Here is a 27,044-nt window from a genome sequence, read left to right as displayed (position 1 = left end):
CACTACATTTTGGACATCAAGAACTCTCTCTTGAGTACCACTTACATGGAATGGACATTCCAAGAGTGAATTGAAATTATTGAAGTTTTGTTACCTGCTTAAAGCAAAACAGGTCCTTGATAATGTTAGAATTTCCATCTCCAATTTGCTTGACTTCTTCTGAGTAAATAAACTCAAAAAAGCAGAGTTTGTAACAACTTCTTCAGGAGATTAGAACGTTATGTACCAGATAAAAAATATAAAATACTTTATTGTGTAAACTAAGTATGATTGACATCATTTTAGTGCAGGGCATGTGTTAATTTTAAATTGAAAACCACAGTGTTTTGAAGAGTAAATGAAATTTACTGTTAGATTGACAATGTATTTTGTATTATGTTAGTGATACAAATTAAAAAAAAAAAAAAAGCTTGTTATTGTATCTGATTTTCTTTTTCATTCCGTAGAGACTTCTAAATGAGTATATTTAAATAATAAAGTCATTTGCACTTTCAAATTTAAGCAATTTGAATGTATTTGAATGAAAATGGATATGAAAGGTGCTGAAAAATTGTCTTATGAGGACTCCTTGTGGTTTTGGGTAGCCACTTTCACATCGCTTTTTCACAAAGCTGTACAGAGAAATGCTCTGAAAAAGCTGCATTTTTCTCTCTGTTTTAAAGTATTTTTCTAGAACATTTGCATGATTTTACTCTATAATGTGTTACAAATTCAAACACTTTAATATTGAGTTACACTCATTGCAAATCTTCCTTAAAGTGAATGTGATTTTAGGAGGTTAGGGCTTTCTTTATGTACTTCATCATTTTTGCATTCAGTTTTCTATGTGGTTTTACTATTGTGTTATCTATCACAATTTGATGAGACTTTTTCTGCCCCTTGCTAGAGGGAGTAGTCCCTCAGCAGTGTACTTAGAGATAGGGAGAGGAAAGCTGTAGAGAAGTTTGCTTGTTTGCTGCACTCTGCCTGACCTATGGATGAATTGCAAGCTTGAGCTCCCAGCAATTTCAATCTCTCAGTCACTTACTAAATCCAATTTTTGGTATGTCACAGTGAAGTTTCTAGTACGGATTATAGCAGCAAAATAGGATTGAATTTCCAGCTTTTGCCAAGGAGACTATTGTTTAGTTTTCATTCCTTCAATGTTTTTCATCTGCTATGATCCAATTTAAATCACTGTTAGTGTATGTGTTTTAAAATTCTGCAGTGATGTCTTCTGCAGCAGTCTTGGCCCTTGGAAACAATTGGTAAGTAAATTACACTAATTCAGTGAAGAGAGGTAATAGTGCACTGCGTGTAATCTTTAATGGTTTTTTACTTATAATTACAAGTTTCAATTTTGTATGTTCAGGAAGATCTACATAGCACTGGCAGCAAGTAATGTGTTTTTATTTTCTGCTTTTACTAAACACTTGTTGATGACCATGGTGTAAGAGATGTAATGTAGTGATAATAAATGTACACTTTACATTGCCATCTATTACAAGTGTGGACGTTCTCCTTCTGTTTTGCTCATACAAGTCACAGGACTCTCAACAGTTGTGTCAGTTCTTTCACCAGCATGGAGGAAGAATTCCCATATTAACCTGCCTGTCAAACAACAGACAGGCAGAGACTGCTGTAGGGCATGAGGGCAACAGCTTCTCTGCTGGTAATACTCACCGTCACTTGATGGAATGGGTGAAGCTCACTACTAAAGTCTGACAAGGTCTCTCATCTCAAAAGCCTTGTAGATTTTGTTGCATCACATGAAAGCTGAAGTGAACCCATAGGCTCTCCATTTCTGTAACACCATCCATCTGCCTGATGTGTTATGGTGTGTTTTAAGTATTGTCAAAAAGCACTGTAAATCCTAAATGTCATGATAGTTTCAAATAGTGATATTCAGAAGGAAAATAGAACATTTAAAAGTATAATTTCATAAAAACCAACAGCACAAAATTTTTATTATTGTGATGTATCATTCAGTAGGAATTAATGTGGCCTGCCCATGTGTTTATGATGTGATTTAAGGGCTCATTATGGGGTCTCATTATTACTAAATGTGGCAATTCAGGAATTCTTTCTATTGCCTTCCTTTTAAAAAGTCCTGTTTGAAGCATCTCTTTCAATTTCAAAATTTTGCAAAGTACCAAGGCAGCAAAAACTTTAAAAATATATCATGCTAGTTGCAATGACCATAGTCATTGACTTCTTTGGTTTCTATTTGTTCATTTTTGTGTACAATCATTTTTGCAGAATGCTGCAGAGTGTACATGTCGGGTCATTATTTGAGTGCTGCAAGATCAGCTGCCTTGCCTGTAGACTTCTGTTTAGTTTGCTTTTATTTCATCTTCTTACAGCATTGCGTTTTTTCAGTGGAAATAAATTGTCAGAGTATGTGCATAGAATTTTCATCTAAACCCCTCAGTAAATATTTTCTGGAACTACAAATCCATGACACACCAGCCCTGGCAAGTAGTATTTTTTGCATACCTTTCATGTTGGAAAGCAATTGTGGATACTTTTACTTAGTAGCAAAGCAGCAGCACTTCTTTTGGTGTATCTGGCTTTCAAATCTTAATTTGGTCAGAAAAAAAAGGAAGTTAATTCTTTTTGTCTATAGAATTTTACGCTAATAAAATGATGTGAATTTTTAAGAAATTCTCTGAGATGAGAAGTTTCTCATCTGTTCTTGGTTTATCAATTTCATGATGTCTTTAATTTTTAATTTTTAAAATTATTCCTGTATCTCAGAGTGTGTTTTCTCACCCTTGCAAGCGACTGTGTTCATAAATAAAAGTAACAGCAGAACTAAGAAATCCCAATGTCAAGCTCTCAGAATGTAGGAAATGCCCAAATTAAGATTGTGTGCAGCACTGTATTCTTCTTGTGGCTGTGCATGAATTTATAGCCTTTAGTAAGTTCACACTGTATTTTTTTTTCTATAGAACCTATGCCTTCTCCCATTTGGCTTTTGGAGGTCACTGAAAGAGAATGATCTGGGTTGAGTGTTAAAAGAAAATACTGTCTTCAGGTTCTGCAAGACACAAAAACAAAAATTTCATCATTTCAGGGACAGAAAAGAAAAAGATTGCCCTTATGTTTGAAGTAGGCTGTGACTGGAAGATTGAATTTTACCCTTCTCTCACTCCAACCTCCTGTGCATGCTAGACAAAATAAGCATTTTTAGATGTTTAGTATTTTTTTTTTTTTTTCCTCATTTGCTGCTGCCTAGCTTGGATCCTTTGGCCTAACATGCAAAAATGCTGAATTCTGAGAGCTGCAGCTGGTGATGGTGTAAGATGGTGTAAGCTGAAAGTCATCATAATGATGTGGTCTGGATTGTTGCAACTGAGTAACAAATTTATGGGATTTTTAATTCTTTAATCCCTGTGTCTTAACTTCCTGGTTGCCATTACTGTGCTCTTATTTGAGACATTTTCCTTAAATTTCAATGGATTGTTCTGTCGAGCTGCCTTTTCCTATCCATGGTCTGTAGGGGCTAAACAATTTAGATTAGTGAAGGGATTAGTCTGAGTGGAATTCTGTTTGCTTGAGTACTTGTAGAAGATGATGGAATTTACATTGCATTGACATACTTTATCCAGGCATTTACTGACATTCAGAACTGTGCATTTCCAAGAAAGTGGAAATGTTTTTAAAGTGGAAAAGTTTTTAGAGGTTTATATATACGAGAAAACACTATTTTAATATGAAATGTGAGTTTGACACAAACTGGTAATTTTATATTTGTGCTTAATCATGTCTTATATATGTTTTATAGTAATTTGTAGTTGTCGCTCAGTGCAAAAGTAGTTACATTTAAAACACATCTTTCCAAAAATACACATAAGATTTTGTATTATTAAAGGTCCTTTGTATTAACTGAAACTTTTTTTTAATTGCGTATTCTGACAAAGGGTGACTGCAGTGCTTGTAAAGAAGCCGTGACCCTAATTTAGTCAGTGCAGTTTCTTTTGAGAACACAACATACAAGTAAGTGTTCTGCCACCAAGGCAAACATCACTGTACCTGGAAAATGACAAATGAATACTGCTAACAAATCTGCTAGCTGATGGCTGGCAAACATAAATTGAATTTTTTTTCCATTTTGCTTTATGCAACAGTTTTCAGGCTTAACTCAGTGTTACAGAATAGTGAATTGCATACTATAAGTGACCAGATTTGAAAAGATGGAATCTATTTTCACTTCTAATGGGTGTGGATATTATGACTTATTTTCTTATGTGTTGATCAAGAACAGTACAGTCAAACATTTTTGTATTTGTTCATATATTTTAAAACTTTTTGAGTAGAGTTGAGTGATGCTACATAAATCACCTTGGGACGTGTTCTGTCATACAATAAAAGCTTTACAAACATGTATATTTGTATGTGTATAGAGAGAGATATATATATGCTAGAAAATACACATTGAAGTCCTTGTCTTCATAAATTTGTGAGCAGCCATGAGGCCTTGGACACCATTGAATGACTGTCTTGAAATTAAACAAGAAGAAATTATCCGAATGTTAAGACTGTGTGAAACTTTAGCAGTGCTTTTTTATGAACTTTGGTAATGCCAAACCTTGTCACAGGAAGAGTTTTGTCTGTCCAGACAGTTCAAGAAAAAAATAGTCACATTACAGCGTAGATTAGTTCTTATCAGTTGGCCAGTTAATACTGCCAAGTGTGTTCTAGCATTTGCTCCCCATATTTAGAAAAATTAATTGGTGCAGCCTCTGTTATTTTCTGGCAAATAAATGTGAAAGATCTATCTATTGAATAATTTATACCATAAAATGTTCCAAAAATAATCAACCTTGAAATTAACTTAAGATGAAGCTTGATTTATATAGAGAGGATAAGTTCAGGATAGAGTTAGTTGGTATTAAATCCACAAATGAATCCAAATAATCAGATACACTCAGTTGCCAGTACATCCCATAGTGTATGTAGGAAGCTTAGGTTTTAGTGAGAAAAAAAAAAAAAAAAAAGGTTAAGCACTGTAAAATATGTTTGGAATGGATATTTATTTGAATTCTCCACAACAAAATCAATTCTACCAGTTCCAAACACCCCGTGTCACTGGATGCCAAATCCTCATCTTGGACTTCCAGTGCTTGTGCTTCCTACTAAGTTCAGTTTAACTGTGACCAAAAGGTATTGTGAAAAAATGGGCAATATGCTACAGCGTTCTCTTTTTCATAACCTTCTCTGAACAAATCTTTTTGACTGGTTACTCAGAGGGCAGTCGATCTAGTGCCAGCCAGAAATTAATGATATACAGTTGTTCCAAATTCAAAAAAGATTTCTAGTTTTGAAGTATGACATTGGAATAGATCAATGAGTAATAATAAAAGTGATTAAAAGGTAGGGCACCAATTAGGAATTCAAAGTGAAATATATAATTTATTCTCATATTAAATTTTGAAAAACAAACAGAAAAAACAGTTATAATAAGCTTGGTAAGAGCCTGTTGTCCCGGATTTACACTGCGCAGCAGTTTTAAATAGGTATTTTTGTTACTAAAACTCCACCTTAATAATATTTGGTCCAAAAATTGTTTCATTTCCAAGATTCATTTTTCTTAGCTAGGAGACAGAAGTCCCGTGCTGCTTCACTTCATTCATATTCTTTCATAACCCAACAATTCAGAATCTTTTCAAAACTGAAATTTTGCACACCATTACAACTTCATTTTCTTAGTGGAGGAACAGTAGTATAATCCAATGCATTCTATTATGTTGAATGTTTTATAACAAAAGCAGAAAAAAACATGATGTTTCAAATAGTACTGAAAAGAGTGGTGTTTCTTGATGCCCTATACTACCTTTAAATTGAAGCAATTTAATTTTATAAGGCTTTGTGTCTTATAAGTCAAAGTATTACTTTTTTGCTTTATTGTAACTAAAAAAAAATTAATGAAGTGTAAATAAACAAGGGTGGCTGTGTTTAGAATCAAACTTGGTCATTAATTTTCACTGTTGATAGAATACCCTTGTTAAATATTGTGACCATGCCTGGGGCCCCTAGTACAGTACATAATGCAGAGCTTTTGGAGCAGGTCCAGAGGAGGGCCACGAAAATGATTGGAGGGCTGGAGCAGCTCTCCTGTGAAGACAGGCTGAGGGAGCTGGGCTTGTTTAGCCTGGAGAAAAGAAGGCTCCAGGGAGACCTCATTGCAGCCTTCCAGTACTTAAAGGGAGCTTATAAACAGGAGGGGGAATGATTTCTTGCGTGATCTAACAGTGATAGAACAAGTGGGAATGGTTTTAAAGTAAAAGGTGAGATTTAGGTTGCATGTTCAAGGAAAAAGTTTTTTACTCAGAGGGTGGAGGCTTCTCAAAGAAGCTGTGGGTGCCCCATCCCTGGAGGTGTTCAAGGCCAGGTTGGATGGGGCCCTGGGTAGCCTGAGCTGGTGGGTGGCAGTCCTACCCATGGCAGGGGGGTTGCCACTAGATGATATTTAAGGTCCTTTCCAACCCAAGCCTTTCTATGATGCTTATTCATATCTAATTTAAGAGGTTCCTGATACTAGTGAAGTGTCAGGCTTAGTGATTTGAACCACTTAGTATAGCGATGATACATTTTTAATGCATCTAATCTGAATAAACACAATCTAGTGTTTAAGCATTTAAAACTCTAGATGTGGTTTAGTTTTGATAGAGTAACTATTATCTAGCATAAAGTAATGATTGAGGAAAGAAAATCTCTTCACTGGGCAGCAGTTAGAAACACCGCTGCTCCTCCTTACCTTCTTTAGGTTATGCTTCCAACAAAATCTGCTTACAATTATGGTTTATCTGGGAAATAGCTTTTCTACTGAATTATGGCTTACGCTTCTTAAGCCATGACAAAATGAATTTGCAGCCTAACTTGCTCACTACCACTCTACTGAGTGGCAAGGATTCTAAGCTGGGATCTATCTACAATTGGTAAAATCCAAAAAGCAGTTATTGTGTCTATAGAGCCACTAAACCTAGTTTTAAGCTAACTCATTATAAGAGAATAAAAGAAAAGGAGAGTACATTTTCAACACTGAGCAGCACCCCAGCATAAGACGATTTTATAACTCCTCTCTGGTGCACATGCTTTCAAAGTACATGAGAAGGCTGATGGAAGAATACTGCCTGAGAAGGGTAGGAGGAATGTGTCCTGTAACTGGAAATTTTATCATTTGTGCTTTTGAAAATCAATCTCTAAATATCTACAGCTGTTGAGTAGCATTGTGATTGTAATGAAGGGAATACATAGAAATGTAAGCAACATGAAGATAGCAGTTTTAATCCAGGTTTGCTCAGTTTTGCATTCCCTTCAAAATGAAGTAGGAGAAGGAAAATACAAGTATGTGAAAGTCACCAAATTTTAGCTGCCAAAGTATTATAATTTACCCTACTGTAGAATTCCAAAAATAATGACTGAGCCTTTAAAGTATTTATAGGGGCTTTTTACTGATAGTGGCGTCATCAACAAATTTACCAGTAAATTGTAATTGACCAATGCTATTTTCTGTTAACATGCCAGTTGAAGATTGTGATTGTTATCTGTTTTTTAGTGGAACTCACATTGATTCTGAAAACATATGGAAATGAATAGAATGATCTGTAAATTGCTTCCTTTTTTGTTTTTTGTTTGTTTTTTTTTAACTTTTCAAGCCTTGATTAAATTTTTGGCTTTGATGACCAGATGCCAGGAGGGCTTTTGTAAAAGCATGTGCAGTGTACATAATCTTTTATAATTTGAATATTCATTCAAGAATTGAAGACTGTCAACAGAAAGTAGCAAGAGGTGTGTACTTTACAATTACAAAACAAACAAAAGGAATCCTGATAAGTGCAGGTTGTATCTGAATTCTGGTGACATCCTCATCCACTCTAATTTTGCAAAGTAGAGTTCTGTTGCTGCTGAAAGCCTATTATGTATATTTCTTGCCTTATGTCTTACACAGAACTAGAAAGTATGTAATTGAAGAAGAATTATGTATCTTGATTCCTCATAACTGGTCTCAACTTTATTACTCTGAAAATTAACTTAGCACCTGTAATCAAATCCTGTATGTTAGAGGAAGAATTAGATCTTTAATTGTTAGTCTCTGGATAGGATCTGAACATTGTATTGCAGTTTTCTAATTGCCTACTCATGTTTACTCTCAAGACTGATTTTATTTTAAAGGGTTTCAAAGAAGGGCAGCCATGTACGCCACTTTAAGAAACGTGTCACTCATCAGTGTAAATTAATAATGCTGCCTATACAAAATCCAGTCATATTGAATCAGGAGAGAGAAAGGAGATGGGAGGGAAGGGAAAAAATTAAAAAACACACAATTGAAAAAATGCCATTTTATGAAGTGCTAAGCAAGTAATGAATTTTAGCAGAGTCAAGATTTGCTTTTTGTGGTAGTGTTAGATAGTTGTTGTGAGGTTGTTGCCATTCCCAAATAGAGATTCTTGTAGTGCCAGCCACGTTTAATCACATTTTGCAGAAGACAGCTGGGCATTGCTGATTTGTGCTGTGTCAGCCACTTTCTGTGCAAAGGAGTGCCTCACCACTTGAATTTTAGCATTCTGTAGCAGAAAAGTTCCTTCTTCTTAAAATTGGCTCAGCAAATATCTTGTGTGGGAATATAAGAGCATTATAATTAGCTCTACCAAGAAAGTGCACAAATACTATGTGGGGTTTTAAGGTGGCTTTTCAGAAGATTTTCACAAAACCTTTAAAATGCATATTGCATTGATAAATTCTGGCAGCAATTAAGCTTATCTCAGATTTTTGTAAATGTGTCTTTGGTAACAGTTGAAAATTATTATCTGGTTCAGTGGTTTGAAACACCTTTGAGCATGTTTGAGAAGTCTTAAGTGTATTTAAACTGCACTGAACTGTACCAGAAAGGAAAAAAAAATTATGTATGGAAAGCCTTGGAATGTGTAGATATCAAGGTTTCTTCCAGCTCCTGGTCTTGTGAAGACTGACGGGCAGATGGTATCATTCCAAATGTGGTATAAATAGCCACAGAAGAGAAGTGTCAAAAAGGAAATAAGAAGATAATTCAGTATTTATGGAAGGCTCAGAAGTGTACTTAGAGTGAGTTAATCACATTGCAGGTTTATTTTTGGAAATAGAAGGGCATCAGCAGATTGATTCAGTAATTGACATAATGGATGCTAAATGTGTAACCAGTCCTGTGCAATAAATAAGGGTACATATCAGATATTAATAATTTTATCATTTTATCCAGTGAATCGTTTTTTTCCATGCAAAGCGATCTGCCTCAACTAAAGAACAGTGAGTTAAGTAACCTCTACATAAGTATGGTTTTGAGCTCTCTTAAGCAGAAGAGAAAAGTCAGCTATGGTCCACATTGTGATTGTTGAATGAATGACCAGTGAATTTAGGGAAGCGATCAAGCCTATTCTACAAGTAAGGTATTAAATGTATTAATGTGTCTGTCTATTTTTGTTATTTAGGGGAAGAAAAAAAAAAAAAAAAAAAAAAAGGGTTTAGATTCCACAGAGCTTTCAGTGAATTCAGTGAGAAGTGAGTTCAGTGAATCTCTGGAGAAGGAAGGAAACCTGATAATCCAGAATGGTTCTGCATGCTGGTGTTCTCATTTCAGGATCTTAATCAGAGGTATCTTAGTTTGCTTTTTGGTTAAGATCAGGAATGCATTTTTGAAGCAAATCACTCAGTTGCCACCAGTTGCAACACTTTCATTTGCATTACAGCGCAGTCTCAAGAGCGTGCAAACTGGGTTCTTTTCAAGGGACACTAAAACTGGAGATGGGCAGGCAGTCGGTATGGCCAATCTAGTGATATTCTGAAACACGTACAACACATTTGGCTGATCCTCAGCACAAGGACTGTTCCTGCTGCATGACAGTAGCTGCCAGTGATGGCATATCTTGGCTGTTTTGGCTGTCCCTGTGTGTTGTATTGGGACTTGCTTGTGTAATTCAATCTTCAGTCTTTTATGATCTTTTGATGAGGCTTATCAATACTTTAACTTCAAAATATATTAACTTCAGAATGTTGTTTGAAAATGCATTATTTGAATATTCTAGTGCCAGTTTGTGCCTTCAACTTGCTTGCTTACTGGGAAAGGAGGATTAGGAAAGGAGGATAGGGAAAGCTCTGTTCTTTCATTTAGTCAGGGCTTGTTGTTCATTATTTCTGACAGTTGTGTTGCATTTTGTTGGTTGTTGAAAGTGGTCTATAACGAAGCCCAAAATTTGTTTCATGGAACGTAGCCTTGTTTTGAATTCATCAGCTCTGTAATTCTAGTCAGGAATTTCTTTCATGCTCCACTGCCCGCAGTAATGCATGTCTGGCACATTTGATTTGTTCCATCACGTGCTTTCCATAGTCTTGTTCGTATTAATCTGGGCTGTGTGTGCCACCTTCTCCAGGTTGTGCTGATGCCAGCTGTGTAGTCCTAGCTGATTCAGAAGGGGCCTTGTCAGCACTTAGGAAGTATGTTTGCATTTTAGAACATTCTCTTCTCTCACACAAAGCTTGGGATCTGGCTGATGTTTATCCTTGGAGTAGAAGGATAAATACTTCTATGTTTGATATATACGTTTCGTGGAGATGTGAAGAAGCAACATCAAAAGAGAGTAATTTAGGCATGAAATGACTATTAAAATCACTCTTACATTTGCTGTATCAAAGGTATTTGTGTTTTAGTTTCACTGACTACAAAAGCTATTCCATTCCCATTTTAATAAGAGATTTTGTGGAACTGCATATCAGTAGTCTCAAGGTAGAAAGTCTAAAATTTAATACACAGATATATTCAGTTCAGTTATTGCATTTTATAATTTGCATGTTTGTGTAAGCACTGTATGCATAATGTTTTTAGCTAAAGCAACTTAGTCTTCAATGTTATTTAAGGAATTATATTGAAGAAGGTCTTGGTGTGTGTTTTTTAATACAGATTAGAAACAAAAAAGATTTTTGCTTTAAAAAGATAAAAAGAGGAAAATAAGCCCCCTAAAAATAGAGAGTAAGATCTATATTTTGAGCTAATTTAGCCTCATCATTCCATATATCATTCTTGGTGTTCTTAATTAGAGAAGAATGAGGAATTTCCAGGCCTTTTTGAGGATGCCTTCAAGCAGCAGCAGTGGGTTTGACCTTTCAATTCCTGCAGGCTCAGCAAAAGATGGCTGATAAATGTCACCTCTGCAATTGTGTCAACTGCTCCTTCCCATTTAAGTAAACAGCCCATTGTCAGTGCAGCTCAGTCTGACAGAACAAAACATCCCTATGTTTCAGCTGGCTACTTTGCATTAATAAGAGTATGTATTTCCATTAGTAGCTTAAACTTACTTCAAAGTATTCTTGAGTTACTGCACTCTGCTGACCAGTATGGATGAATAAATCAGGGGCACTTGCAAAATAAGATTCATAACATAATTGGTTGAAGTTCATTAAAGGATATCTAAGATTTTTTTTTTCTTTTTTTTAACTTTGCACATTTTACTCCTCCTTAAAAGGGGGACATAAGAAATATTTTTATATACACGCTCAAACATAGATGGATTCATTTCTTAAAATATTTCATAACCTTGAAGAAATGTTTTTGATCTCTGCCTTATCAGAGCAAGTTAAATATGATACCTTTTGAGATGGGGTCTAGAAAGAGAGAGAGAGAAGCAAAATGGGGTAAATTAATGGGACTGCAGAAGGACCCCTTGGCACAGAAGGGGAAATGTGAGCACACAAACATTCTTAGGAATATAAAAGCTCTACATGGAGGAATACACAAAAAGCCTCTCAGGGGAGAGCAGAGCGAGTTAAAAACTTGGGCTGTGGTAAAGAAGAGGGCACATAGAGCCTTCTCTCAGAGCAGGATAGAACAGCTACAAAGCACTGAACTACAGGCAGATAAGTGGATGCCATATGAGGAAAGTTCAGGGAGCTATAAAATGTACGTTATAAACTCAGAGTGCAAAATGATGTGCTATGCAGTCTCTTTATTTCCTCTTATTACTGGGGAAAAAAATCTGGAAGTGGGGAGATATGAAAACTGATTCTGATTTGATAACTAGCCTTTGACAATTCTGTGATGCTTTTGGCAATTGCGCATTTTAACATTGCTCTGTTTTGCATTATGTTGGGAAAATCTGGACTTCGAGGATTTGAAAAGCAAGAATCAGTGCTGATGAAGATTTAAGAAGCTAAATAAATATTACTTTAAGGACATCTCAAAGGAAAAAAAAAGCCCTGTGAATGTGCTGACCCTATCTTGAGAATTAAGTTAGATGGTACAATTTAAAGCTTTGTTCCGACATCTGACAGACACGCTCTGCATGCTGATGCGTAGTATTGAAGATTGTGTGCTTGAAAGTCTTTTCTGAGCTACGTTCTATTTTTGTTCAAATAAAGCAGCTGTTTTTTGAGCAGAAATCTTCTCAAGTGCTCAGTCTTGTGGTTTGAGCAGAGTGTGAGCCAAGCGTTGTGAGCAAACTTCATGTCTGCTTTCCCTCTGACTGATGGAGTGGTGTAAAGCAAACTGCTTGGGACAGAAATCGCGTGGGTGAGCAGCTTGGGCCGAGGGGTAGGAGTAAATTTGCTGCTGTACCTTACTGCACAGCTAACAGTGCTGTGTTCCTAATAACTTGTTGGGCAGTATCCTGAATCACGGTGAGAAAAAATTACAGAACAATAACTAGGAGGAAAGTGGTGTTGAGAAAAAGGGCGAAGTACTGAGTTACTCTTATATATAATGACAATAGTGTTGTACAGCAGTCTGACCAGTATATTAATAGTCTGCAAACAGGTATTCATATAAAATCTGTCACACCAGATAATTACCATGTTATATAAGCCATAGGGGATATAGCACAGGAAAGATAGATGTTGGCTTTTTCCTTTTATTGAAGAAATTCTAAAACTGATCATGCAAAAAGGTGCTTATATCATTACTTTTGTCAGCAGTTTTGAGCCACGGCATATCTGTGATCAGTGGCTTTAAACCATGACAGTAACAAGAAAGGTATACTCCTTTGTGCTGTGTACAAGAGATGAGGTTAGTGTCACAAACCTATACTTCAATGGTTAATCCTAGTGTTTACGTATTTTTAAAAATTATAGCACTTTAACAGCTGATTTCTTTAAGACTGCTCAGAGAATTCAGGGTCATAAAAAGCAGGCGTTGAAAGACAGTTTTCGATTGATGGGAGAGTAAAAGGGAAATATAAAAATGTGGGAGAGTTTGATTTTAAAAGGGAAGGATTTATTCCACAGAGAGGTAGGATTACCACACTGACTTAATGCAAATGTGGAAAATGTGTTGATTAAAAAGGGAATGTGAATTCAGATTCCGGAGGTGAGTGGTGATACTTTCAGGCGGTAAGATATTCTGCTGTTTGCTGTTTCTATTTGCATAAGATAAAGTTGGAAGAGTAAATATGAAAAACATTATTTTGAGAGTGCTGTTTCTACCTTTAAATATATGTAGATTGTTGGGTTGGGTTTTTTTTTTTTCATTTGAAGAATGCATCCTGAGCAAACATGTGGCCCTGTTTCCTGTCATAATTTGTTCAGTTTTAATAAAATTCTAGAAATAGTAACATCTTTATTTTAAACAGCTGTGAAGGGGAGTCACCCTTTGACAGCTGGAAATGTAGGCAGATTTTGAAGATACAAACTTGCTTTTGTCAATGCTGTAGTTTATTAGAAGTTAGAAGGATTATAAATTGAGGCAGATTGGTATTTAGTACGAACATCTTGTAACTTTATCACGTCTTCTATATTGCACACTTTGATAAAAAATAGCGTGAGGCTAAAATATGTAATGAAGGTCCTATATTTGGAAAACTGAGAATTATGAAAAGATTTCTCTTTTGTCTCTGCCTTTAAAGAGGACAGCAGTTCTAGATCCAAATTGAGGTTTGTTACCTGAAGTGAAGCAGTTGCTCAGCCATCTGCTGAGAGCCTGTTGTGTTATCGGTGTGCAGACAAAGGAGTCATCATCCCTTCTCAAGAGAGGGATGAAGCAGTGGAGAGCAAGCACGAGAGTGCACCAGGAGTTAGCAGCCTGTGTAAAGGCTGCAGCTGTAATTTTGTATCTTTAGAGAGGGCAGATGAAGAGAGGAAATGGTCAGATGCAAAACAAAATCAGCACAAGGAGAATGTCAAAAGAAGTATAGGAGAAGGAAAGGAAATTTTACAGATACAGAGCGTGGGTTTTGAAGCCCATATTCTTACCTCATTAAGCATTGCTGGGTAGACTGCAGGCAATGACAAAGTGATTGATCTTGCGTGTGTAAGGAGATTGAGATAAGCTCTGTTCCTGCTGGGGCTTTGCTTTGTCCATGAACTGTGGAGAATTACATATCCCTTGCATTCACTATATTTTACCATATCCTACCTAAGATATCAGAAAGACCTTCAAAGTGAACACATGGTGAGTAAGAGAGAGCAGGGAACGGTGGGAGCAGCTGGGATCATCTCCCGCATCCTGGGCTTCTCAGGGGCCCTGCTCTGACCAAGCCAGGCGTTTCCCATGTCTCAGTGAATGTGGTGCTCTCTCAGCCTCACAGCGCTGTGGCACTTGAGCAAAGATAGACTCATTTCTTCCCATAGTCCTTCAGCCCTAAGAAGCTGGCTTCATGTTTTGGAAAGAGCTTTTTCTTTTTTTTTTTCTTTTCTTTTCTTTTGTAAGCCTAAAGAGGGGCAAATATTTCTACTTTGCTACTATTAAAAGTCTTTGTTAGTAACTTTAGCTTCCAATTCATTACTGCAGTCATGTCCTCAGAGCCTGGTGTAAGAGATAAACCCTTTGCAAATGAAGACAGCATCCATTTTCTTTCAACCTCAGGCCACACAAAATTGATTGGGGTAATAAAATGACAGTACCATGTAATATACTGACGGCTCTTTAATTTGAAAACTGGTTCCAGGCTGATTCAAAGCTTGTTTAAAGCTAATTTATGGCTTGTGTAATTTTCAACTGGACCAAGGTAAAGGATGATACATGAAAACTGATGCAAAGTTAACATAATATATTCAAACCTGACAGCTTGAAATTATCTATAAAAGGTTTGGGGGCTTGTGAGTTGGTTCGTTTGGATTCTTTTTTGTTTTTGTTTTGTTTTAAAGTAGTAGCAGCAGACTAGCTGATGCTCAGCTGGTATAAATACCATCTTTAAATGCTGTTTTTCTGTCATCTTATTTCAAATGCAGCTTCTCATGCTTTCTAGCAGTCTTTTAGGAATGCTTTTTTGTACATCAGTTCTTTATTTACTTCAAAATCAGAGGCTGCATAGAGCTTCTGTTTTATACAAGTTGACATCTGTTGTTTCTCTAACATAAATGGGTAAACAGATACAATATTTCGTTTCCATAATATTCATAATGAATATAGCCTTGGTGACATACATGTCTGTAAAGAAGTATGTATACATATGGAAAATAAGTATACAGTACATATGTGTATTTATGTATGTATTGTGTATTTAAGACCTGTTCTTTTAAAGAAAAAAAAAAAAGAAAAAAAGTCCTTAAACTAGAACTTGAAAAATAAACAAACAGAAAACCCAACATTAGCATAGCATAAAATGTAAATATTACCCTCTGAAATCTATCACTTTTATGTAGCTCACAAATGAAATCCCCATCTGTTCTGTATGCACTATTGATTTTTCAGTGTATTATATCACTACTAATTCTGCACAGCATAGAACAGAAACTAAGATAACGATGTTTACTTCCATTTCATTGGATGCAAATAGCATACACTCCAAACAGGATGAAAAAGAGGAAAAAAAAAATGGAGTACTTTGAGGAAATTTCATTAGAGTTGGATAAACCTTTGATTTTTCCTCCTACCTTTGATCTCTACTGACCTGAGTTAAAAAAAAAAAAAAGAATAAAAAAGTGCTGAAGATCCAAGGTGTATCTTAAATTATATAAATATTTGGTTGTCTGAAAGCAGACATTGGTCAAGCAGATTTGCCTTTCTTCCATAAACAGTAGAATGTCTGCACATGTGGTTCTTCCTCTGTTTATACATCTCTGAACAGTCACATTATTCCTGGCTATATTTGAGGCTTACAAATAAACAAGAGGTGCTATTGACATCTTTTTCAGGATACAAAACCTTGAGAAAAGAAAGAGGTGGCATTTTTGCAAAGTCAATCTATATGTTGTGGTATAAATAATAGGAAGAAGACAAGAAATTTATTTTATTTTTAAGCACCTTTTTCCACTTTATACAGTAAAATAATTGTTTGGGATCAGTGAAACAGATGATAGTCCTTTCCTTTACAAAAGTAAACAGTGCTAATTTCAGGTGGTTTTATTTATCCAAGTGTAAGTCAGAATACTAGAAGTGGTTAGTAGAAATATTTTTTATTTGGCTGTGTACTCATAACACAATGAGAAAAAGCTTTATGAAAGTTCTCACACTTTGTGGCATTTTTGTCATTGTACCTTGCACAAATGGATCATGCTTCACTTACTGAATATGGTTATTTCCAAAACCTGTATTTCCTGTGTTGCTTAAGTACTTCATAACAGCATAGATTGCCTTTCGTACAGAAGTTTAGGCTTTGAATATTTTTCCTAAGAAGTGACAAAAGAGATGGCAAAACTGATGTAACAGGACAAGGAGAAACATTTTCTCTGATTGCTTTTTGTCGAACAAAGTAAATTTGATTTCTATCTATCATCTTAAAAATGGGCTACTATGTTGGCCAGCGTGTCCTTTAAACAACTAAGGAGAGGCATGGCTTAGGGGAAAAAGATATTGAGACTTGATCAGGGGAGAGCATCTGTGACATGATGGTCCTGCTGAGGAAAAAGGAATGAAATAGGAATATACACTTATCAAATTGCTGCTGCACTGATGAGTTTTGAAACCCATTTTTTTATTACTTTCAAAAAATATAACTAAGAAAGAAGCGTTGCCACCACATATCTGGTCACAGGTATAATACCACAACATTTCTTAGGCACAAAAGACAGTCAGAATTCAAGCAGACAGATCACTGAACTGAAGAATTTGGACAAGTATGCCATTTTCTCCAAGCATGTGGTTGTTACTTTTGTGTTTGTAAGCAGCACAGGAGAGCTCTTGGAAGCACACCAAGCTGATAAATTACATAGCAGTGATTTAACTTTCTAGGCCTCATGGAGTAAACAAAATAGCATGGTTCAGTTCTCTGAATCAGTTCATGGATAATTGGGCCAGCAGCAAGAAGAGATAATTTTCTTGCCATTGTTATCCAGGAACCAAAATGAGGAGGGCCACTGAGCGTGGGGACATTTGCCTGTGCAAATCCAGATCTACTAAGGCAAAAGCAGGAACTGCGAGTGTGAACAGTGCAGAAGTTTTACGTGGCAAAGATAGCAGTGAGCTTTCATGTGATGGATAGGGAAAGATCAAATGTTTACTGTCAGAGTGCTTGAGATGTTTCTTCTTGTAATTCACCATATTAAGCCAGTATGTTGATATTCTTGTGAGTAATTGAGAAAACTGAGCAAAATAGTGTTTTGCTGTTCTTATCATAAAATTGGGATGGGAGCTCTACCAAAATGTTTCATTTTGCATTTGCTAATGCCTGTAAAACAGTTCAGTGAGACTTTGTTATTAACACTGATGGAATTCTTTATTCATCACTGAAAGCTGATTTTTGCCTTTTAAGTCCTCCTGGCATTCAGCTTTCAACTTAAGGTGATAGACCACAGACTGGCAGAATATTTTGAGTCACAAAGAGGCAGTGCAACAAAAAAGTAGTAAATAGTTTTATTTGAAAAATTTAAGCTTAGAAGCTTTCTTTTTTTTTTTAAAAAAAAAAAAAAAAAAAAACAGGGACTAACCTGAAAAGTTATATCAGTTAGAGATATTGCATAACTCTCTCTTCACGCCCAAAGAGATTTTCCCCACTTTATAGTCTCCAGCAACCTCATCTATGTATTTTACATCTGCCCTCTGATTCTCAGTGTGGCTTTCAGTAATGACTGTTGGACTACAGCATTCATTTTTCCTCTTCCAACAGTCCAAACATATTCATTTGGCTAAACTGCAAATGCTGAATATTATTAGTATGAAGTTTCAGTTTACATTTTAGAAGTTATGTCAAAAAACTTAATAATGAGCTTTGCAGCTTGCAGTTTTTGAAAGTGCAATCTTGATTTCCTTGCAATTAATGACTATAGGGAGAAAGTGGTACATCAAAAGCATATATTCTGCTTGCTAAGCGATGACATCTAAAATATCTTATTCCATAATGAGCATTACAAGCACAGTAGAGATAGTACCGATTAATGGATTTTTTCCTCCGTAGCAAAATATCTCAATCTATGCAGATATCAAAACCACTGTGAGAAGCAGTGGAGGTATTAAAGTGATTTTGTTTTGACTGATCTATTTTAGTACCATTGCATCACAAATTCGCAGTAAAGGTAATTTAGAAAATACAATATAAACTACCTATTTGTTTTTATTTTATTTATTTGATGATAGTGTTAACACTGACAATCAACTGCTACCTTTTCTAGCTTTAATATTTTTATGTGCTATATCAGTTTAAAGCAGTTGATAAAATCTATTTGTGTTGGGTTGTTTTAACATAGTCCCAGCTGTTTTGCAGAAACTTCCATCATAAATAAAGGGATGAAATGCAGGGGTAGGTATGGGCTAAACAAGCACACTTATTCAGAACTTGATGATTCTAAAACACTAAATAGCTATTTGCTAAGCCTTAAAATGCTCTTGTGAAGAAAGTATTAGCATTTTATGAAAGTAAACGGCAGATATTTTTGTCTCTGGGATAAAGGTGTTGGCCCAGATTAAAACAAGGTTTTAGACTTCAAGTATTCTTTGTTTCTCTGTGCTTAGAGCACGCTTCCTCTGAGAAGTCTCTCCCTTTTGGGGTACCACACCAAACGCTGCTGAGGGGTCTATTTGTCTCTGTTGCCCTCAGGACTCCGAGCCGTCAAATGAGGTGGTCTCAGAGGCCCCAGGTAATGTGGTACCCTCTACCTCAAGAAGTAGCTCTGAAGAGCTGATATCGGTGGCACAGAAACATCCAGAAGAGGTAGGACCTTCTGTGTCTATTCTGTTCCAAGGTTAACTGTTGGGGAATACACGTTTGCCTCTGTTTTTCATGCCTAGTGTTGCTTTACTTGTAGCAGAGACTTTTTTAAAGCTAAAGTGCAATTTTATGCTCCCATACCACTGACACCCTAGACAAGCGTAAATTTCCAGACCTTTGTTATGTAAGCCAAGTGGTCTCCAACTAGTGCATTTTAATACTGTTTCTTATTATCAGTGATTAGGAAAATATTTTTTTTCCATTATTCCTATCTTTCACACACCCATGATTGTATCAGGGAATCTGTTAGATTTGAGTATATGAAGCTTTATAAAACTAAAGAAACAGTAGCAGCAGGTGTATATAGTTATATAAGTAGATGTAAAGCATTTGTCATCCTTCCTTAACCCTAAACTTGGCTAACTGTTGGGTTGTGCAAAGGAAAGGCCCTTGGTCATATTATTGTGCCTTTCATTGTGATCTTTGTGTTCCAAGAAAATGATGCTAGATGATAATGATGTAGTGTGGGCATAAGGCCAACTCCCTGTTGTTATAAGAAAAGGTGCTGACTTGTAAGATAGTTCCGTAACGTAGCCCGTGTCTGACTTCTTCAGACCCTGGAGTGCATGCTTGTCTCAGTGCATGATTTCTGGAGAGATGGTTGTCTGCTGAATTCAGACTTAAAACTTAATTTTATTATGAGATTCATCCTTCCAGGGAAAGGTTATTATATTTAATGAGATAAGTCTTTTGTTTGGAGTAACCTTAATACTCCTAATCTTGGCTTCCTCAAGCAGTTCAGTTATTGTTGTTAAGAATATGCCACACACAAGGTAATATTAAGACTTTTTTTTCCTCAGATTTTCTTTCTCTACAATTTTCCCTTTAAAAGAGAATATGAAATATTAGCAGGAGGAACTACATCCGTTACAGTGCCATTCACTATTTCTCCTGTGCAGCCTATAGATAATTATCAAAAACCTCCACAGATTTCTCCTTTCCTCTGATGATCTTCTCACTTTGTCTGAAGAAGAGGCAAGTCCTCAGTGCAGGGCTGGGAGAATTAATTCTTAAAAGTATCTTGTGTTTTCAGACTATAGTTACTTTGTACTTGGGTGATCACATCTAAACAGTCCAGTGGAAAAAGTAATGTAAACTTTTATTAATATTTGTGTCTATTTTCTTGAGTAGCAAAGGGATCTTAGACTACAGAGATTCTGTAGTCTGGTTTCTGGCTCCTAAGTCTCAGCTTTTCCAATTTATCTGTTTCTTCTTTGGAGGAATTCAGAAGCAGAGCAGAAGTGATATTTAGAAAGAAAGATAAAAGTAATGCAGAAAGAAGGATGCAGCATGTTTAGTAAAAGCAGAGAAGATGTCTATACAGTTTTTGCCCATTAAGAGTACAGCTATGCTATGGGGGATAATAAAATTGAAGAAATGTGAAAGAAGTGAAAGATGGAAATACACCTTTTGAATGTTAGTAAATATCTCAGTTTGTGGTGAAGCTGTTCTGCTGAACATGGGGCCATGAAGTATTACACATGTTTAATAACAGAATGAGACTTCTCAAAACATAATTAATGCAGTTTATATCAAAACGGAGTGAGGTGAGTCAGAAAGAGTTTTGTGGTTGGATTTGCAGGAAACCTTGAGAGGGGAGAACCAGTATGCTGAATTCCCAAATTCAGAACTCACTGTGAAACAACCCATCTAAGTTACGTGTGGGTAAGTCAGCACAGTAAGCAAATGTTTGTGAATTACACATTAATTAATTAATATTCAGAATTAACTATAGCTGTTAACTGATGCACTATTTCTGTAATAATGCATTCTCATCTGAATTTGACCCAAAAGATAGTGCTGGGGAAAAGGTCATGGTTGTTAATGAAATGATAAAATGCAGTCATGTATGGGGAAAGAGGAAAGAAGTGCAAAGGGGGAAAAGCTATCCAGACTAAGGATTGCAGGAGAATGGAATAGATGAGCAAAGAAATAGATGGAAGTTAGTGTTAAAGAAGTGTATCAGATTTTTAAATTGGAGAACAATCTGTAGTAGGAGAAAGTCAGGAAAATCCCATGAATTGCTATTGTTGTTTATATAACCCATGTTTTTTTCTGCTTATAATTCATTTTCCTCTTAGATAGTCCTGTCTGACTCAAACACTCAATATCTTTGTGTGATGTCATTTGGTCACTTACATGAGGCTTTTTGCCTGTCCAGATGTTCTGCTGGTTAAGATGATGGCTGAATGCTGAGTTCTCTTTCTCTGTGGCTGCCAGAGGGCAGCAGGGGATTTGCTCCTGGTACTACCTCCTTCTTACCATCCTCCTTTCATGCTCTGAAATCAGATGTAAATGTGTGACACATGGACACTGGCCAACAATGTAGCATATGGCAAAACTTGCTGCATTAGTAATGTTGAGAGTTCAGCTTTCATATCTGTGAAATTTTTGTGCCTGTGAAGGATTCAGGAAAATATGTGTACTTCAGATTCCAAAATACTTGGGACTGTAAAATAACCAAGCTGTGTTTGAAGATAGGGTTATATACTTTAGCCCATGTTTTCAAAAACTGTACAATCCCTTGTGAAAAAATAATTTGTACAGATTTGAATGCTTGAATGAATTGGTATCCATACTGTAAGAAAGAAGTTACCTGTGTGCTTGGTGAGTTAATGCTGTTTATTGTCATTTTTAATAAGTAGCATGCAACATTGAAAATGAAAGAAAAGCTCAATGCATGTGAAAAGGAACAAGCATTTACCATCTGAATTTGTCACCTAATTAGACCTTCTTTGCAGTTTACTGGGAAAATGTGAAATAACTGCTTTTATTAAATGTTATGGTAATTTACATAGTCTTTAAAATTACGTTAAAATCTTAAATTATGTAAATATTTTGTCCCTACAACGATTTCAAAACTTAGCACCTCCCTATTGTTAGTATTCCCTGACTCAATACATTATTGTATCCTGATACCACACATTCTTTGCTATTAGCTAATGAAAGAAAAATCTCTGAACATGTTGATTAATCAAGTTTCAGAGCTTTTAAAATGCTTTGAAAGTACAAATGCGCTTGCTTGAATAATACTGTAATTATAAAGACTGAGAAGTTACATTTCTTTAGTCTTATGCAATGAGTGCCCAACCTTTTAGTTTTCCTGAGCTTCAGTGAGTGAAGAAAAATTGTCATGGGCCACATGGGTAGCTCCAAAAGTATCCTGTTATTTATTTCCTTGGAGACTACAACAGATAGAATGAGCACAGTAACTTGATAGAGCAAATTCTCAGTTACAAAACAGTGTTTTTCAACACAGTCCCGCCTGTTAGCTGTACGTTTTCATCATTGAATCAGTGACATGCCTTTGCTTCTTACACACTTCCATGTCAGGTGCCATTCTGACAGACTGCCCCTCTGCTGCCATGGCAACAAAATATAATGGAATATTGGCAGGAAGATTCAACCTCTACTGCTATACCACCACCATCCACCTCTGAAGTCCTAACAGGAATTACTTTCAGAGCAGCCCTTATAATGCACCATAGAAAGAGCAGCAAAACCATAAAACTAACGGGATATTTCAGCTCATTTGTTTCTGAAATAAATGCGTCAGGCTGGTTCGGTGGCAGTGGTTGCAATTTTTAGTGAGTCCTTAAGGTGCTCATCAGAGCTTTTTTATGAAACTTTACTCTTCCTGTGCTTCATCCTTGACAATGGTTGCTCACAGATGTGCATACTGCCAAAGGAGATGATGGCATGAATAACATGCAACTGTGAAGCAATGGATATTTTTTTCTCCATTAACAGAAAGCTTATAAAAGTCTGATAAAGAGACATGAGCAAATTTCTGAGTTGGATATCTGATTGCAACTCTTTACATTCCATTTGAAAATTCACAGGTAATGTATTTATGTCCACTGAAAATGGAATTACAAACGTAAGTTAATAATTTTTTTTTTTTTTTTTTTGCATTCTTGAAACATATTTTAATTCCTGTACCAAAACTGAAAGCAAGGCTTCATATTCTGTACTGTTCACAGGACTATGTTTAGCCAATGTATCAAAATACATACAACTACTTGCCTTGACTTGACTTAGCACTGCACTGCGCCTTCCCCATGGCCTGGTTTCAGCCCAGGCAGTCTCAATAGCACACTGTTGTTTGGTTGCTGTGAGTGATGGGTGCGCACCTGGCTACTCAATAAGGAAGAGCTGCCACCAGGGGATGGGCCACACTGTGAGGCTTGCAGGCCATAGATTGGACACGTCTTCTTGGTCTGTCTTCTGGAGTCACTTGTACTGTTCATCTGGCAGTTAGCAGTCACAGTGTATTTAGTAAATATATTACTTTATAGATGCACGTTGCATAAAGTGAAGAAAAAGTTTATTGTTAAAGTACTTGAGCAAGATTGGTGGTCTGCATTTTGATACCATTTACCACAAGCAGCACTTGAGTCTGCTGAGAGAGACAACATCAAGTGCTGGTTATGTAAGGAAGAAGAGACAAGTTTTGACAGTTCCCTTAAACCTGAGTCTCAGGAGAGGTGTATTCTCTTATTTAATTAGAAGTAAAACAGAAATGCATGAGTTATGTGTATTAATTTCTTTGCTGTTCTTGTGGCAAGTCAATTAATCATGTTTTAATAGCGTAAACCTTGAGGCTAACAGAGCTGGTCTTTCTGGATGGCTGCATTGCTGGAGCAGTGCAGATACAGATAAAATGCTGTGCCACTCTCTCTATGACATTTAGCTCTGCTCGGTAAAATAGATAATAACCAACCAATTCCTTTTCTGCATGGCCCCTCTCTTCCCCCTGAAAGTGTGTATGCATGGAGCATTTTAGGTAAAATATCAATGACCTCATTGTAGCACATGAATGTGAACAGCCCATGTATCTGTGTTTCTAAAAGTACAGAAGTTGTACAGAAAAACTGTAGGATTCTGAACTAAAGAAAGATTAATCTGCTTCTGAGCTATTATGCATTTAGTTCTTGCCCTAATATCTGAAGAGAGCACAGGTTTTTCTTCCATTAGTAATGCATAGCTGCATCATGGTTTTGTTTTGTAGGAAAAGATCCTATACGTAAGTGCTATACTTAAGACATCTTAGGAAGGAAGGGAGGAAGGGAGGAAGAGAGAGAGGAAGAGAGGAAAGAAAGAAAGAAAGAGAGAAAGAAAGAAAAAGAAATCATAAACTTCATTAGCAGAGCTTCCAGTCCATTTTTTTGCAGCTTTCTTACTCTGAGGTGTTTGCTTTATAAGGAAAGTATGATGTGACATGCTTTGAAAGAATAGAATAAAAGATAATTCCGTGGCATAGCATGTAATAATGCTCATGTGGTATTTTCTCCATTTACTGTTATTAGAAGGCTGTTAAATAACTGAATTTCCAACTTTCACTTTTCCTTTGAGAAAAATCTCAGTCATTGCCTACAATAAACGTTGGCTAGAATCAGGATGAGGATTTGCAGTCTTATTAGAGAAAACATATATTCGCATGTCTTTATACATAGATACAAATGTCATGCTTGTAAAAAAAAAAATAAAAAAAAAAAATAAAAAAATAAAAAAACACAACCCACCTGTTCATTCCTTACTAAACTTCAAGGGCTTAACAGTACTTTCCCTCTGTTCTGTGTAGCTGCAAGTTTGAATTCATTTGACAGAACTGTGGCAGATTGTTGTTGCTATAAATATGTTGCTTTTCCCGGCACACTCTTAAATGAGAAAAAAAAAAAATAGTTACCGAAATTGAATGAATGGAAGGCAAGTTAAATCTTGAACGTTAATTTTTCTTTTAACTTAGTACTCAGAAAAGTCATCACAAATTTCTATGCTATATGAATCTAGGAAACTCTTGATTTCTGAATAAAAGAGCAAATGCTGATTTACTAGTTACTTGCAATAGGCTGGAATCTCTTTAAGTTTAGAATATTTTGTGGGCTTAAGTCAGGCGCATTCTAAAGAAGATTGAAATTTTGTTACTTGACTGAAATTTGGTTATTTGGTCTGTGTTCCTCATGTCATATGAATTCCAACCGTCAAACTCATTTATTTAACAGTATTCGGTCACCTATTCAGATCATTTGGCACTCAGGAGATTTGTTTGACTTTACCTTTTATGCATCTACAAGTAATTATTATGATTACTGTAATTTCCATTAATATTTCATAGCAAAAGTGCTTAGCCGTATGCCTAAAAAGCCTTAGAGTCCAACTGTGTTAAAAGTGAATTAATAATGAGCAGAGAAGAGTGCATAATACCTTTGGCTACTGATGTGATTCCTTTGTAAAATAAACTGGGAAATAGAGTAAGCATGCTCTGAAGTTAAGAATTCATATTTTCTGCCTAGTCTCTTCACATGACTGTTTTATGTAATCTTCTTAATAACGAAACATAAAGGTTGTAAGATGGATGGAAAATATTGTCATGCAGTTCTGCTTTTGAAGTTAAAATTTATTTATGTATATTCAAGCACTAAATGGCCTTATGGAATGAGGCTTTCTCTTGGAAGAACATCATTAATGTAAAAAAATTAATTAGATCTGTTTAAAATTTCCACAAATCCAAGACATTTTTCTTTATTTAACCTTTTCACAGTCTCTGCCCTTCTTTAAAGTACATTTAGTCCTATATCATCTGTTACTCAGGAAGGTATTTAATACATGACTTGGCATCATTTGCATTATACAAGAAGATTAACTTTACAAGCTCTGCTATTAATCTGAGTAGCTCTACATATTGACCTATGAAAGAAGATAATTAAGTTAGCTTAATTAAGTTAATTAATTGTTACACTCTGATGAACTTACTATTGAGAGAAAATTAAAGGCAAATAGAAAATGGCATTCATTGGTTTGAAATCATATTTTAAAGGATTTTACAAAGATACATTATATTTAGATGACAAAACTATCTATTGTGTAATAACCAAAGCACAGGCAATTAAAAATGTCAAAAGCTAAGAATCCCTGCAATATTCTCTTTTATTGCTTGACATTCAGCTATATTTCTAAAAGAAATAAAAAAATCTGTGCTAGAAATGGGGAAAATAACCTTTATTTCCTACTCAAATAATTGAATTCAGAAATTGGCACCACAGTCTACAGACAGGCTGCAGAGAAAAGCATTCTATACAAGTTAGATAAATTAAATAATCTGCAGTCATCCTCTCCTTTGGGGAGGAAAAAGAAGGAAAATATCACCAGGCAGCAAGCAGTACTCAGGCAAAAGTGCATACTTGCGTGTCACCTTAAGAAAGTCAGATGTTGATAAGTTGAAGGGGAAGCTTGTGTCTGCTCCACTTCTTTGGTAAGTTTACTGCAGGAAAACATTCAGGATTACATAAAAAGTTTTCTCTGTAGGCAGCCAATCCTCAAAGCTTGAACATCTGTGACACGTTCACCATTCTTGGTACGCCATGATGAGTCCATTGGATATCACCGATTCAAGGTAGCCGTAGTTAATAAAAAGTAACTGGAAAAGGAGTGAAACATGCAGAAAATGCTGGGCAATATACACTGCCAAATGAACATTCGTCTGTGAGATTCATTCATTCTACTATGGCGTTAGTTTGAAATTAATGTGTGAAAAATTATTAGTTCTGTATGACTGTTTTTTCCCTGTATTTTTCCTATATAAATACTCTGGATGGCATCTTCAGTGATTTTGGGATTTCTGGCATTCTTTCTGTTGTAAAAATGATTATTTTAAGTCAAGTGAAAACACTATTTTCCCTGGGGTATTATTCTTTGGCATTTCCAGATCTTATGAATGGGTCATTGATCTGTGGATACAATCTTTAAAAAAATAGCAGCATTGAAAGCGGGAAGCCAATGGCATTTAGAATTACTTGTGTACAGATTTGTATTCATATTCTGAATACAGATGAGATGGAAATAGTTTATTTTAAAGAGAAAAAGAATCTTTTCTTGGATGTTACCAGCTTCATTGTTATTTGAAAAACTAATCTAAAAAAATCTTAAAAATTAATAAGAACAGAAAAAACGATTAAA

At 35.8% G+C, this 27,044-nt stretch overlaps 1 protein-coding gene across 2 annotated transcripts in view; it reads left to right on the top strand.

Moving 5' to 3' along the window:
* PHF14 (PHD finger protein 14) overlaps positions 1–27,044 on the top strand; it is a 151,531-nt gene that overhangs the window by 97,317 nt on the left and 27,170 nt on the right. The window contains exons 18-19 of one of the 2 annotated variants that reach the window (XM_042888709.1): positions 18,915–19,028; positions 20,668–20,750. The exons of the other annotated variant lie outside the window; for it this stretch is intronic. Of the exons in view, the coding sequence (XP_042744643.1) occupies positions 18,915–19,028; positions 20,668–20,739 (186 nt within the window). The 3' untranslated portion in view covers positions 20,740–20,750. The remainder of the gene's footprint in view (positions 1–18,914; positions 19,029–20,667; positions 20,751–27,044) is intronic. 2 annotated transcript variants of the gene reach the window in all.

Source organism: Lagopus leucura, unplaced genomic scaffold (assembly GCF_019238085.1).
Source record: "Lagopus leucura isolate 7727_CA_CO unplaced genomic scaffold, USGS_WTPT01 Super-Scaffold_100157, whole genome shotgun sequence".
NCBI lineage: Eukaryota > Metazoa > Chordata > Aves > Galliformes > Phasianidae > Lagopus > Lagopus leucura.
The sequence above is the reverse complement of the archived record's forward strand: the minus strand, read 5'-3'. Positions and strand labels throughout refer to the sequence as shown.